Source organism: Bufo bufo, chromosome 10 (assembly GCF_905171765.1).
Source record: "Bufo bufo chromosome 10, aBufBuf1.1, whole genome shotgun sequence".
NCBI classification, from domain to species: Eukaryota; Metazoa; Chordata; class Amphibia; order Anura; family Bufonidae; genus Bufo; species Bufo bufo.
In genome coordinates this window covers 105757313-105772190 of record NC_053398.1, presented here as the reverse complement: position 1 = coordinate 105772190, position 14878 = coordinate 105757313, and the positions used below count along the sequence as shown (strand labels likewise).

General features: G+C 44.3%; 1 protein-coding gene across 1 annotated transcript in view; it reads right to left on the bottom strand.

Moving 5' to 3' along the window:
- TSNAXIP1 (translin associated factor X interacting protein 1) overlaps positions 1 to 14878 on the bottom strand; it is a 69976-nt gene that overhangs the window by 11889 nt on the left and 43209 nt on the right. Inside the window, exons 10-13 of the mRNA XM_040409122.1 lie at positions 14583 to 14713; positions 11083 to 11211; positions 8499 to 8657; positions 2092 to 2201 (exon numbers count right to left, since the gene is read on the bottom strand). Coding sequence (XP_040265056.1) covers positions 2092 to 2201; positions 8499 to 8657; positions 11083 to 11211; positions 14583 to 14713 — 529 coding nt within the window. The remainder of the gene's footprint in view (positions 1 to 2091; positions 2202 to 8498; positions 8658 to 11082; positions 11212 to 14582; positions 14714 to 14878) is intronic.

The window sequence follows — 14878 nt, the reverse complement described above, 5'->3', positions numbered from 1 at the left end:
CCTACCAATGGTCCGTGAAAACCACAGACCAAAAACGGATGGCATCTGTGGCTACTTTCAGACTAGCGTTTATTTATTTTTTTGCTGGATCCGGCAGGTTTCAGCAAAAACGCTTCCGTTACTTTTAATACAACCGTCTGCATCCGTTATGAACGGTTGTATTATCTGTAACATACCCACAACGGATCCGTCATGAACTCCATTGAAAGTCAATGGGGGACTGATCTGTTTTCTATTGCGTCAGAGAAAACGGATCCGTCCCCATTGACTTACATTGTGGTCATGACTGATCCGTCTTGCTCCGCGTCCCAGGGCAGAAAGCAAACCGCAGTATGCTGCGGTTTGCTCTCCGGTATGAGAATGGAACGGAATGCATTTTGGAGCATCCGTTCTGTTCAGTTACGTTTTGTCCCCATTGACAATGAATGGGGACAAAGCGGAAGAGTCCATAGACTATAATGTGCATGAGGGATCCGTAATCACGGACTAGGGCATGTTTCTATGGTGTCGCCACAGACCCACGGTCCATGGAAAACCACTGTGAATACACACATTAAAAATCAATAGATGTGTGAGCGATCAGTGGAGACCATGGACAGTACACATCTGTGATTCATGTATGAAAGAGGCCTAAGGTCAGTTTCGGATTCACAGCATCATTTGAGTATGAGACGATAGAGATGGAACTCACAGCAGAGCTACAGTCCAGAAAATGCTGCTGTTTCACAAACTACATGGCCTTCTGAAACTGGCCTGAACGAATATATACGGTATGTGCCTTAGCTTGTCCTGTGTCAGTTTGTAACCGAAATACTGCCACCATGTGGTTGGATGACTACATGACGAGCTAAGACATTTACCTTCTCTGATCACGAGAACGGTGCCATGTAGCCCCTGCTGGAGAGTTCCTAGGAACGCTAATTCCTGATAACTGCCCTGTGTAAAGTTGCTGCCGATCACCCAATGAACAGGTGAACGCTCGTTCACCGGGAGAGTGCATTGCAGTCATATAAATCATTTCTAGGCAGCAGATCGTGCTGTCTAATAACAGCAGTCTACTGCCTAGAAACAATGATTCTCTGTGGGGACAAGCGATCACAGCAGCGATCCCTCTTCCCCATACAGTGGAGGTGCTTGCTGCATTTACATGCAGCTCTCATCTCCTCTGACGGGCAATTATCAGGAGCAACCCAATTGTTCCTGATAATTACCTGCTGTGTAAAGGGGCTTAAATGGGGTTATGCCATGATTGATTGTAAAAAATAATTAGTACATGACAGTCTCTTTCTAACCAAGCTAGAACCAGCCCTGTACCTCACATGGATCCAGAGATCTCCCCATTCATTGCTCTGCCCAATCCTCTTCAGGCTGACAGCGCAGGGGGTGTGCCCTATCTCAAAGGCATGTCCTTTCTGCTTGTGAGGGTTCGTGCACATGGCTGTAGTTCCGGTATGCATCCAATCCGTGTTTTTTGCGGATCGGATGCGGTCCCATTCATCTCAATGGGGCCGAAAAAGATGTGAACAGAACACTTGTGGACGAAAATAGGACTTTTATTTAGCCTGGTGGGGGGGGTGTGTATGAGGCGGAAGGCTCACAGCTGGGATGTGCGATTTGCAGACCGCAAAATACGGCCGTGTGCTGTCACAGCTTCTAATAGTAGATGAAGGTGGTGGCTAAACCCAATATCTCACAACCGTAACAGTACGCTAAAGAAGTAACTCATTTTATTATGCTGAATTATATTAAATAACATTTCAGGGTGGCACAGCCCCTTCACCACAGTGTCAACACCTGTAAGGTCATAGTCGTGAATGGAGCAAGAGGGAGTATTTAAAATCACTCACCAGCATCTGCCAACAACAGCTCTTATATGTATAGTTGGCTTTAGCGTGACCGAAGAATATTTCTGTGCGAGTTTGATGAGAAAAAAAAACAAAAAACTGCTAATTCATATAAATTAGGTATTTTTGGAGGATCCAGGAGTTGGGCAGAACTCCATATACACTACATTTATCCTAAAACATATATCCTATGATTCCGGTACTTTTCACTATTTTTACATTATTTAGCTAGGTTTAAATACCATACCTGAACTGCTCCCGTGTCAGTGACCCAACATCGGAGCCGTCAGCAGTGGTGAGCTCCTTCAGAAGGTGTGAGTGCACATGAAACAAGGCATCATACAAATCTTCATCCATCTGTAAACCAAACTATCCATGTTAATATACATATTTTTTATATGGATCGTAAACAAAATGGATATTTTTACATTTTACCATTCAGAAAGGCTTTTCTTTTTGTCATTGCTGATGTACAGAACAATAAATGTATATACTTCTATTACATGTTGTGACAGTTATTGGGATACCAAATATGTGAGCGGTATACCGGTAATATGATATTTTTATATATACGATATATACACTCACCTAAAGAATTAGGAACACCTGTTCTATTTCTCATTAATGCAATTATCTAGTCAACCAATCACATGGCAGTTGCGTCAATGCATTCAGGGGTGTGGTCCTGGTCAAGACAATCTCCTGAACTCCAAACTGAATGTCAGAATGGGAAAGAAAGGTGATTTAAGCAATTTTGAGCGTGGCATGGTTGTTGGTGCCAGACGGGCCGGTCTGAGTATTTCACAATCTGCTCAGTTACTGGGATTTTCACGCACAACCATTTCTAGGGTTTGCAAAGAATGGTGTGAAAAGGGAAAAACATCCAGTATGCGGCAGTCCTGTGGGCAAAAATGCCTTGTGGATGCTAGAGGTCAGAGGAGAATGGGCCGACTGATTCAAGCTGATAGAAGGGCAACGTTGACTGAAATAACCACTCGTTACAACCGAGGTATGCAGCAAAGCATTTGTGAAGCCACAACACGCACAACCTTGAGGCGGATGGGCTACAACAGCAGAAGACCCCACCGGGTAGCACTCATCTCCACTACAAATAGGAAAAAGAGGCTACAATTTGCACGAGCTCACCAAAATTGGACTGTTGAAGACTGGAAAAATGTTGCCTGGTCTGATGAGTCTCGATTTCTGTTGAGACATTCAAATGGTAGAGTCCAAATTTGGCGTAAACAGAATGAGAACATGTATCCATCATGCCTTGTTACCACTGTGCAGGCTGGTGGTGTAATGGTGTGGGGAATGTTTTCTGGGCACACTTTAGGCCCCTTAGTGCCAATTGGGCATCGTTTAAATGCCACGGGCTACCTGAGCATTGTTTCTGACCATGTCCATCCCTTCATGACCACCATGTACCCATCCTCTGATGGCTACTTCCAGCAGGATAATGCACCATGTCACAAAGCTCTAATCATTTCAAATTGGTTTCTTGAACATGACAATGAGTTCACTGTACTAAAATGGCCCCCACAGTCACCAGATCTCAACCCAATAGAGCATCTTTGGGATGTGGTGGAACGGGAGCTTCGTGCCCTGGATGTGCATCCCTCAAATATCCATCAACTGCAAGATGCTATCCTATCAATATGGGCCAACATTTCTAAAGAATGCTATCAGCACCTTGTGGAATCAATGCCACGTAGAATTAAGGCAGTTCTGAAGGCACAAGGGGGTCCAACACCGTATTAGTATGGTGTTCCTAATAATTCTTTAGGTGAGTGTATAAGTTTCTGTCTGTCCTTTATGCGCGACCAGACCAAACAACTGGACCGATCTGTGGAGGCCACTATTAAAGAGGCAGCTGCTGTGGAGGTTACTGTTAATGGGGTGTGCGCTGTGGATGTTACTGTTAAGGGGGCAGGCCTCTGTGGAGGTCTCTGTTAAGGGGGCAGGGAACAGTGGAGGTCACAGTTAAGGGGACGGTCCGCTATGGAGGTCAGTGTTAAGGTGCAGGGTGCTGTATAGGTCACTGTTAAGGGGGCAGTATGCTGTAGAGGTCACCGTTAAGGGGGCGTTTGCTGTGGATGTTACTCTTAAATGGGCAGACTACTGTGGAGGTCACTTAAGGGGGCAGGGGACTGTGGAGGTCACTGTTAAGACACCGGGGTACTGTGAGGTCACTTAAGGAAGCGGGGTACTGTGGAGGTCACTGTTAAGGGAGCAGGGTACTGTGGAAGTCACTCTTAATACTGTGGAGGTCACTGATCGAGAACACTGTGGATATCTTTTAACCTCACACGCAAACATTAAATGAAATATACCCGTGCGAAGACGGGTCCTTCTGCTAGTCTCTTATATTATAAAAATGAGTTTCTGTCTAGATGTCTGTCTGGACGTTCTTTATGCGCGACCAGACGACTGGACCGATCGTCTCCAAATTTGGCACACAGGTACATCAGGTGTCAGGGAAGGTTTTAGACCTAGCTCTCTAGGACTTACCGTTCCTGAGATATTCCCCAAAAATTACCCGCATTAGCCAATACAAGCCAGCAAGCCTTTCACTTAAATCCGAACTGCCATTTACATGTTCACATGTCCCTTATCAGCCAATAGAAGCTCGCAGTCCTACTCCAAGTTGCCATAACAACTGATCACAGGTTTTAGCAGTTCGCAGGTCCTTAAAGGGGTTCTGCACTTTGTTTTAACTGATGATCTATCATCAGCTTCTGATCGGCGGGGGGTCCAGTAGCGCCGCAGCCTTCTCACGGTTTACCGCCGGCCCACTGACGTCACGACTAGTATCAACTAGCATGGGCGGGGCTAAGCTTCTTAAACAGCTGATCGGCAGGGGTCCTGGGCGTCGGACCCCCGCCGATCAGAAGCTGATGATCTATCCAGAGGATAGATCATCAGTTAAAACAAAGTGCAGAACCCCTTTAAATATTCAGTCATATGACGTATGACTGCACAACTACACTGCTACATGCAGGGGCCACTATTAAACGGACGGGTGCTGTGGAGTTCACTGTTAAAGGGGCAGGCACTGTGGAGGTCACTGTTAAAGGGGCAGGCACTGTGGAGGTCAATGTTTAAGGGGCGGGCACTGTGGAGATCACTGTAAAAGGGACGGGCACTGTGGAGGTCATTATTAAAGAGGCGGGTACTGTAGAGATCACTGTTATGGGGGAAACTGTTGATATCTTTTTTACGACACACAGAAATATAAAATGAAATATATGAAATATACCCGTGCGAAGCCGGGTCCTTCTGCTAGTCTCTTCTATATATAAAAATGAGTTTCTGTCTGTTCTTTATGCGCGACCAAACGACTGGACCAATCTTCACCAAATTTGGCACTCAAGTACATCAGGTGTCCGGGAAGGTTTTAGACTGGATCTCAGCTCTCTAGGACATACCGTTTCTGAGATATTCCCAAAAAATTACCTGCCTTAGCCAATACAAGCTCCCAACTGCCATGCACACGGTCGCATATCCCTTATCAGCCAATAGAAGCTCGCAGGCTCTTAGTCTCCACATACACACAGTTTTACTTCAGGTTTCCATAACAACCCAGCTATTTTTCTTCACTGCTGTAAGTCAGCTTTAGGCTAGGGCTACACAGCTCAGCAGACAGTATCACACAATAGACTTAGATACACAGCAGACGGTATCACATGATAGGATTAGATACACAGCTCAGCAGACAGTATCACACAGGATAGGATTAGATACATAGCTCAGCAGACAGTATAACAACATAAGATTAGATACACAGCTCAGCAGACAGTATCACACAGGATATGATTAGATACACAGCTCAGCAGACAGTATAACAACATAAGATTAGATACACAGCTCAGCAGACCGTATCATACAGGATGGGATTAGATACACAGCTCAGCAGACAGTGGGGCGGAGTGCTGTAGAGGTCACTGTTATGGGAGATACTGTCGATATCTTTTAACGACACACAGAAACATTAAATTTAATAGATTAAATATACCCGTGCTGCTAGTATATATCTAATATAAAGCTGAGTGTATGTATGTCTGCTAAAGGAATCCACACCGTTGCATTTACAATCACGAACACAGGTACATCAGGTGTCTGGGAAGGTTTTACACCGGGTCTCAGCTCTTTAGCACGTACCGTTCCCAAATTAGAGATATTCCCAAAAAATGCTAATAAGGCACCTCACATAACCTACATTAGCTAATAGAAGCCTGCAGGTCTTTCTTTTCATATCCCAACTGCCATACACACGGTCACATGTCCTTTATCAGCCAATAGAAGCTCGCAGGTCCTTAGTCTTCACATACACACAGTTTTACACCAGGTTTCCATAACAACCCAGCCATTTTGATTCACTGCTGTAGGTCAGCTTTAACCCCTTCCCGCAATACCACGTACATGTACGTGGGGGAATGTAGTGCCTTACTGCATTCCTATGTGCATGTACGTGATGTGATCGGGCGGGTGCAGGAGCTGCACGGGCTCGGCTGTTACTGATCATTTTTGCGGGATGAGATTACGGTTTGATTGCCACTATTTTGGGGTGCATATGACTTTTTGATAGCTTTTTTGGCACCGTTTTTATTTTATCTTTTTTACGGTGTTCACCTAAGGGGTTAGGTCATGTGGTATTTTTATAGATCAGGTTGTTACGGACGCGGCGATACCTAATATGTCTACTTATTTTTTTCCCTATTTAAAAAATAATAATTTTTACTTTATTTTTTTACTTATATTTTTTTACTTTTCTTTTTTTCTTTTTTTACTTGAAACTTTTAATTTTTTTTGTCCCACTCTGGGACTTCAACTTTTGGGGGTCTGATCCCATTTACAATGCATTACAATACTTCTGTATTGTGATACATTGGCTGTAAGTGTATTACAGGCTGTAATACACTTACAGCCTTCTTGTCTGTTAGATCCAGGGGGCTGGATCTCACAGGCTTAGGCCTCTTTCACACGACAGTATGTCTTTTTCAGTGTTTTGCGGTCCGTTTTAAACGGATCCGTTGTTCCGTTTTTTGTTTCCGTTGTGTTTCCGTTCCGTTTTTCCGTATGGCATATACAGTGTACAGTAATTTCATAGAAAAAATTGGGCTGGGCATAACATTTTCAATAGATGGTTCCGCAAAAACGGAACGGTTACGGAAGACATACGGATGCATTTCCGTATGCATTCCGTTTTTTTGCGGACCCATAGACTTTAATGGAGCAACGGAACGTGATTTGCGGCCAAATATAGGACATGTTCTATCTTTAAACGGAACGGAAAAACGGAAATACGGAAACGGAATGCATACGGAACACATTCCGTTTTTTTTGCGGAACCATTGAAATGAATGGTTCCGTATACGGACCGCAAAAAACGGCCCGCAAAACGGGAAAAAAAAACGGCCGTGTGAAAGAGGCCTTACAGGAAGGCAGCCACGATGCCTAAGGAAGGCATCGGGCTGCCATCGGGTCCCCATCACAGCAGCGCAGGGACCCGATGGAAGCTCTCTCCCTCCCTCCACACATCGCATCTGCTGCGGTCAGGGCTGACTGCGGCACATCAAGGGTTAATGTGGCGGCATCTGTGTTTTCACCGATGCCAGCGCATACAGCAGGGGTTTGGCTATCAGTGACTTCCGGACCCCTGCAGCTGATCGGGCGGGCGCAGCACCTGCACCCGCCCGATCAGCGCGCCGTAACAGTACGGCGCTAGGCGGCAAGTCACGTCCCGCTGCGCCGTACTATTACGGCGCTGGTCGGGAGGGGGTTAATGCGTTTTACACACAAGTGAAGATAAACACTCAACATCTCCTAGCAACCATTAGTGAAAACCGCATTGCATCCAGATGCCTTCTGTTTTTTGCACAAGTAGGGTCTGACGGCGTTCCTTGGTCCCACCAGAGTAAATTATTCTCGGGGCCTAACTCCCATATCATCAATAATGTATAATAAATTTTGATTCAAAGAAATAGACCCTAGTGGCAATTTACTGTCTCCAAAGGCCACTCCAAATGTATTTTTTATTCTGGACTTTTGGGGCCCGCTATGGGATCACAGACGGCGCCCACTGAAGGATCCTCAGGTACTCTGGTCCGACACTGCACGCAAAGCTTATTAAATTGCTATGGGGGCCAGGGCTGCATGAAAAACAATCGAACATGCTGCAATTTTTCTTGAACGCTAAGATGACGCATGAAAAATGACGCTGATGTACACAGACCCACTGAAATGATAGGGTCAGGATTCAGTCCGGGTGCTATGTCTTCGTTACACGCATCTAATCTGGAAGGAAAACTCGCTTGTGTGAAATTAGCCTTAAGCCCTACCACAGGCCGGGACAGAAGCTCAGCTATGTAGGTCTGGGACAGAATGCTTCTGGCCGCCATTGCTACCAAATGGCTCTAGTGCCATCTAAGGGGTTAAAAGTCTATGATCAGAGCTGTTTTCCATCCCAGAACCTGCTGGCAGATGCATGCTGTGTAAAACAGGAACCCGCTGGCTATGGCGCCCATCCATCGTACATGTCGGGAAGTGGTTAAACAATATGTCATTTTTTTTCATATGTTCCCTTAAAAGTATATTTTAGCAGATGCACATATAGAAATAGAGGAATCTCTACAGAAAAGCAGTGAGACTCACCTGACCCATAAGGACTCTGTAAAATGAATACATTTGCTCATTTATCAATTGAATCCGACATGTCTGGTGCAAAGAATATGACCATTCAATGGAAGCCTCTCCGAACTTCTTCTGTAGATGGTTCATCATAAACTCTGAGAGAGATGACTGTCTGCCCTTCTACAAGAAAGACAAGGTGGATAAGAGCATCAATCATGTCATGGGTGGGCAACTGTGCAGGACAAGCACAGGACTAAGGAATACAACTGGCAAGATTTTCCCCAGGCATTAAAGGGGTTATCTAAGGTCTAAAACACGCCCCTGCGTCTTTCCTGATCCCCGCACGGCCACGGCTGCATCTTCCCATGACGTGGACGAGCCTCCCTAGCGTCACCCGCGATGCTAGGGAGGCTCGTCCCCATTGCAGTCTGCTATTGGCTGCTCACCCCCCTGTGGCCAGATATTTTGACCGCACGATGGGGAAATGCATCGGCAGTGCATGGATCAGGAGCGACGTGGGTACCGGAGAGCAGGGCAAGTCTAATCTATATGAGGGGTCCGGGGATTTGGGGACATGTTTTAGACATTGGATAACCCCTTTAAAAGGGAACCTGTTACACTGAACATGGTGTCTGATCTGCAGGCAGCATGCTTTAGAGCAGGAGGAGCTGAGCAGATTGATGTATAGTTCTGTAGTAAGCCCCATAGAAGTGAATGGAGCGGTGGCCGCACTTCCCATTAATTTCAATGGGACGTCCAAAAATAACACTGCTCGGCTATTTTCGGCGCTCCCATAGAAATCCTAGCGATATAACCCCAATATCCAAGATGAGACAATGATGTTTTATAATATGTAAAGCGCTCTCTGCAACTGCCACGCCCCCTGGCACTTTGACTGACAGGTCCCGATGTGATCACGTTTACACTGCCTGGTCCTGTCAATCAAAGTGCAGGAGGAGCGGCAGTTGCAGAGAAAGTGTAGCCTCTAGGTGTAATGGCAACGCCCCCGTTGCTCCTAGAGGCTCATTTGCATATAATAAAACATCATTTTTCTCAGCAATGCGGGCACATATGAACATGGGACCAACACAGATGCCTTCAGCTGCCAAGTGCACATGTAACAGGTCAGCCAGTGTCATCTGCTAACAGAGGCCCTTTAATTTATATGAATATTTTATATAATTTTTTTTTAATCTCAATCCATTTTTAGAAAGGCTTTTTGCCACATATATGGAGTATAATACTACAAATGATGTGTCATAGCCAGGGGGGCCTGTTACATTCAAAAGCCCCATTAAAAGCTGTGTGCATTGAGGTGCTACTAATATGCATATGCAAAAAAAATAAAAATAAAAGGGTTCTCCGGGAATTTAGAGTAAATATATTCCTAAATACCTTTCATTATTTATAATGTCTCATTTTGTTTAGAGAGCAATCATTAAAGGGAACCGGTCATCAACTTTATGCTGACCGTACTAAGGGCGGTATAAAGTAGTGACAGATGGGCTGATGTCAGCGGTGTGTCACTCATCAGCTAAAAGTAAATGGTTGCTGAGAACCAGCATCATAATCATTGCAGAACAGGCCTTGAAAAGAGTCAAATCTACCTGAAAAGAGTCCTGGTTATTCATGATCTCCTGCTCTCCTGTCCACCTGCTGATGAGTGACAGTCTTCTACCTAGTTTTCTCCCAACTGCCAATCATCAGCAGATGGTCGGGGAGAGCAGGAGATTAGGAATAACCAGGACTCTTCTCAGGTAGATGTGACTCTTTTCCAGGCCTGGGCTGCAATGATTATGATGCTGGTTGGTTCTCGGCAACCACTTACTTTTAGCTGATGAGTGACACACCGCTGACATCAGCATTTCTGTCACTACTTTATACTGCCCTCAGTACGGTCAGCATAAAGTTGATGACAGGTTTCCTTTAAGAGAAACAAAATGGCCGCCCATCCTATTAATACACACAAAACCTGTACTAATCATACAGGAGGACATGTTACTTCTGAGCACTGAGGTAAAGCGCTGCCTCATCCTCCTCTCCTACTTGTCAGGGGTTATGATCCTGAGTACAGCTGATAAGATCTTCAGCTGAATCTCTGTAGGAATGGGGTTCATGAGGAGACATGAAGTACAGAGAGGATGGACAGGACAGACTGGGGTAATGGAGACTGCCTACAGAGCTGCTGCTCATTATCCACATCACCCCCACCCTCCTCTCTGTACTTCATGCCTCCTCATGAACTCCATTTCTACAGAGATTTAGCTGAAGATAATATTAAACTGTATTCAGGATCATAGAAGATGAGGCAGCTCTTTGGCTCACTGCTCTGAAGTAACTTGTCCTCCTGTGAGATTAGGACAGGTTTTGTGTGTACTAATAGGACAGCGGCCATTCTATTTCTCCTAATGATTGCTCCCTGGACAAAACAAGCCATTATAACTAATGAAAGGTATTTGAGAATATGTTTATAATAAAGTAATATTTAAGTATTTTCATTTTCCTAATTCCTGTAGAACCCCTTTAATAAGAAATTAAGATAAGAAATATACTTTATGTAGAGATACTGTACAGCAACAAATACAATAACAAGAATGCTTGTTACCTGCTGGTCAATGGCAAATTTTTCTTTCCAGATTTCCTTCATCATGCTGTACACTTCTCTTAGACTTAATCGTAGGTTTTTGACTGGTCCTTCATGGCGCAGATGGATGGGAACATTATCTCCCATTCCCTGGAATGAATGACACCAAGACTAATTTCACCAAATATCAGCTCACAAGTTGTAAAGAACCATAATACAACACCTACAGATTTCTAACGCTGGGTTCACACATGAGCGTACATTGTTGCGCTCTGTATGCGCGATTTTATCGGGTGTCTCACATACGCGGCTCCGAAACTAGCAAACGCCATTGTCGCGCGTTCCCGGAAGTCTATGTACGGGAATGCGCGACCATACGCCCCAAAGAAGCTCCTGTACTTCTTGGGGCGTAGGGAGTTTTACAGCGCGTTTGTACGCGCGGTAAAACGCTCAGGTGAGAACCATTCCCATAGGGAATCATTGGTTCTTGCCTGTTGAGCGTTTTACAGCGCGTAGGAACGCGCTGTAAAACGCTCAGGTGTGAACCCAGCCGAACAGTCCCAAGGCACCGCTTTCTGACTTCATACAGAGACATTCAACGTTTATTTCTGTTGGATTTTTGATGAAGTATAGCTTCCAGAAAATAGAAAAAAAAAATATATATATATATATATATGAAGGTGTCACACTTTGGTCCTACAGAATGCCTACATGTCTTTAGCCATTGTTGAGCAACAAGGCCCAAGATGAATACGTTTCTAGATTCTGTCATGAGACATGCAAAGTAGACTGCTAAATTACAGCAATCAAATAATGCACCATAGGATACGTTAGTGCGAAACAGTCCTGCCTGCCGGTTGAGGTAGGTACGTAGAGGTAACAATGCTGCAGTTGCAAGCTTCATCACTTGCACCCGTCATCCCAGAAAGTGGCCGGATCACCACAAAACCCAATCGTAGTCAATGGGGATCCAGTGGTGAACTGTAGAATCCGGCAATGCCGATGCGGTGAACTCCAGCAGGCTGTTCTTTGCCAGAACAGCCTGTAGAATATGTTTACCAGGGATATGAATGTCACCTAAATCAGCCGCTTCATGGTAATCACAAGTGTGAAGCTATGGAGTTCTAACCTTAGGCTCTCTTCACACTGTTAGGCCCCTTGCAGACGAGCGTGTCCGGATTAGATCCGGATGCGTCCCGGTGCATTGCGGCAAACCCGCGCGAGTAGGAACGCAATCGCAGTCAGTTTTGACTGCGATTGCGTTCCGATGTTCAGTTTTTATCGCGCGTGTGCAATGTGTTTTGCACGTGCGTGATAAAAAAACTGACTGTGGTACCCAGACCCGAACTTCTTCGCAGAAGTTCAGGTTTGGGTTCGGTGTTGTGTAGATTGTATTATTTCCCCTTATAACATGGTTATAAGGGAAAATAATAGCATTCTGAATACAGAATGCAAAGTAAAATAGGGGTTAAAAAAAATAAAAATTTAACTCACCTTAATCCACTTGTTCGCGCAGTCGGCATCTCTTCTGTCTTGTTCTGTGAGGAATAGGACCTTTGATGACGTCACTGCGCTCATCACAGAAGAGATGCCGGCTGCGCGAACAAGGGATTATGGATTAAGGCAAGTGATGCGTGAAAATCACCGCTCATGTGAACAGCCCCATAGAAATGAATGGGTCCGGATTCAGTGCGGGTGCAATGCGTTCACCTCACACATTGCACCCACGCGGAAAACTCGCCCGTGTGAAAGGGGCCTTATTAGGGTAGGCTCCCTATAAGTTTCTATAGATTTTCAAGGGGAAGAATAATGGAGTCTGCAATAGTAATAAACAAACCCATTTTAACCCTTAAGGATACCAGAGTTTTTTTCGTTTTTGCGTTTTCATTTTTCTTCCCCATCTATCTTGACCCATAACTTTTTTATATTTCCATTCACATAGGGGCTTATTTTTGGCAGGACAAGTTGTACTTTATAATGTTACCATTAATTATGGTATATAGTGTAGTGGGTAGCGGTAAAAAAATTCCAAAATTCCACAATTCCTCCACCGTTTTACGGGTTTTGTTCGCACGGCATTCCGTTTACGGCAAAACTGCCCAAAGCCCTTCATTCTCTGGGTCATTACGATTACAGTGTAAAATAAATTTCAACTTTGAACTGTTTTACATCACCATATTCTGACGCGCATTTTTATAGTTATATCTACTGAGCTGTGTGGGGGGGCTAATTTTTTGCAGGACGATCCGTAGTTTTTATTGGTACCATTTTGGAGTGTGTGTGACTTTTCGATCACATTTTATTAAAAAAATTTTATCTAAGAGAAGCAATAAAAAAATGGCAAATTGGCCATTTTTTCCATTACGCCATTCGCTGTATTGGAAAAATATTTTTATATTTTAATAGTAAGGGCGTTTTTAGTCGCGGTGATACCCATGGAAAGGGGGGCGATTTAAACTTTAATATTTCTTAATTTTTTTTATATATTATTTTTTTTTTTTGTAATGATTTTGAAGCTCATATATGAGCCTACAAAATCTATTTTTTTATTTTAAACAATCATGGATTTTTAAACTGGACTTATTATTGAGAATTGCCCATCTGGTGGCAGAAAAAAGATGCAGTTTGCAGTTTGAATGTTCTCAGCCTCTTCAGTGAGGCTGAGCCCATGCAAACCAATTACGGCATACCCATTGGCCGCAGGGGATGCCAGTAGGATGCCCGGAAGCACGAGCTTCCAGGTTTTTGCGCATTTAGATGCCGGGTTTTTGCGCATTTAGATGCCGTGATCTCACTTGATCACAGTAATTAGCCGCAGGTCTCTGCTGTTTGAAACAGCAGAGACCCGCTGGCCTTGACGCCCTGCTTGCTTATTGCTCCAGCGCTGTACATGTACAGCGCTGGTAGCGAAAGGGTTAAAAAGAGGACCTGTCACCTCTCCAGACATGTCTTTATTAGTAACTACTTGCATTTCCCATGTAATAACAATTAAGGAGCATCTGTTCTTTCTTATAACTCTAGGTTGTGCCATGAATGAATTACTAGCAGTTTGCAATGAAGGTCCAGATGGGTGTTACCAGTTGGGGGTGTCAGAGCCTGACACTGGCAACACTGTCTGGATAGTATCAGATTGCGCAGGGACACACCCCCATGTGGTAACACCCATCAGGAGCTTCATTGCAAACTGATAGCAATTCATTCATAAACTTCTAGCAGTAATAATGAAGGTACAGTATGGTACAACATAGAGCCATAAGAATAGATGCTCCAGAATTGTTATTACATGGGGGATGCAAGTAGCTACCAAAAAAGACATGTCAGGTCCTGTAAGCCAGATCTGTCACAACCATCATAGTAATTATGGAAGCCATGATGCCAGTGTGAACAAAGAGAGAATATCATACTAAGCATGAAGACCTCTAAAAAGGAACCAATAACAAATTTTTCCACTGCAGCCAGATATAAGTCCCTGGACATCTGCCAGTCTTTGATATCCCCTAGAGATATGCCTCACAACATACCATGCCTGGAAAGAAATCCTTTTCTTTGAGAATTTTAGTGCCCAGTTCTGTCAGTAACACATCCACCAGCTGATCGCTGCTCTTTCCCTCAGATACTTCTGACCATCGTTGAAAGACTTCAGGAAAAATATCTGCAGAAAGGACACCGACTTTTTAATAAACTGTTCTATATATACATTATATATGTACACATACAGTGACGTACACAGATCTCATTGGGCCCCATAGCAAAAAAAATGTCTCACCTTGTAGGATAATTTTGGTGCACGGACAGACGCTTTTGTCTAACTCTACAC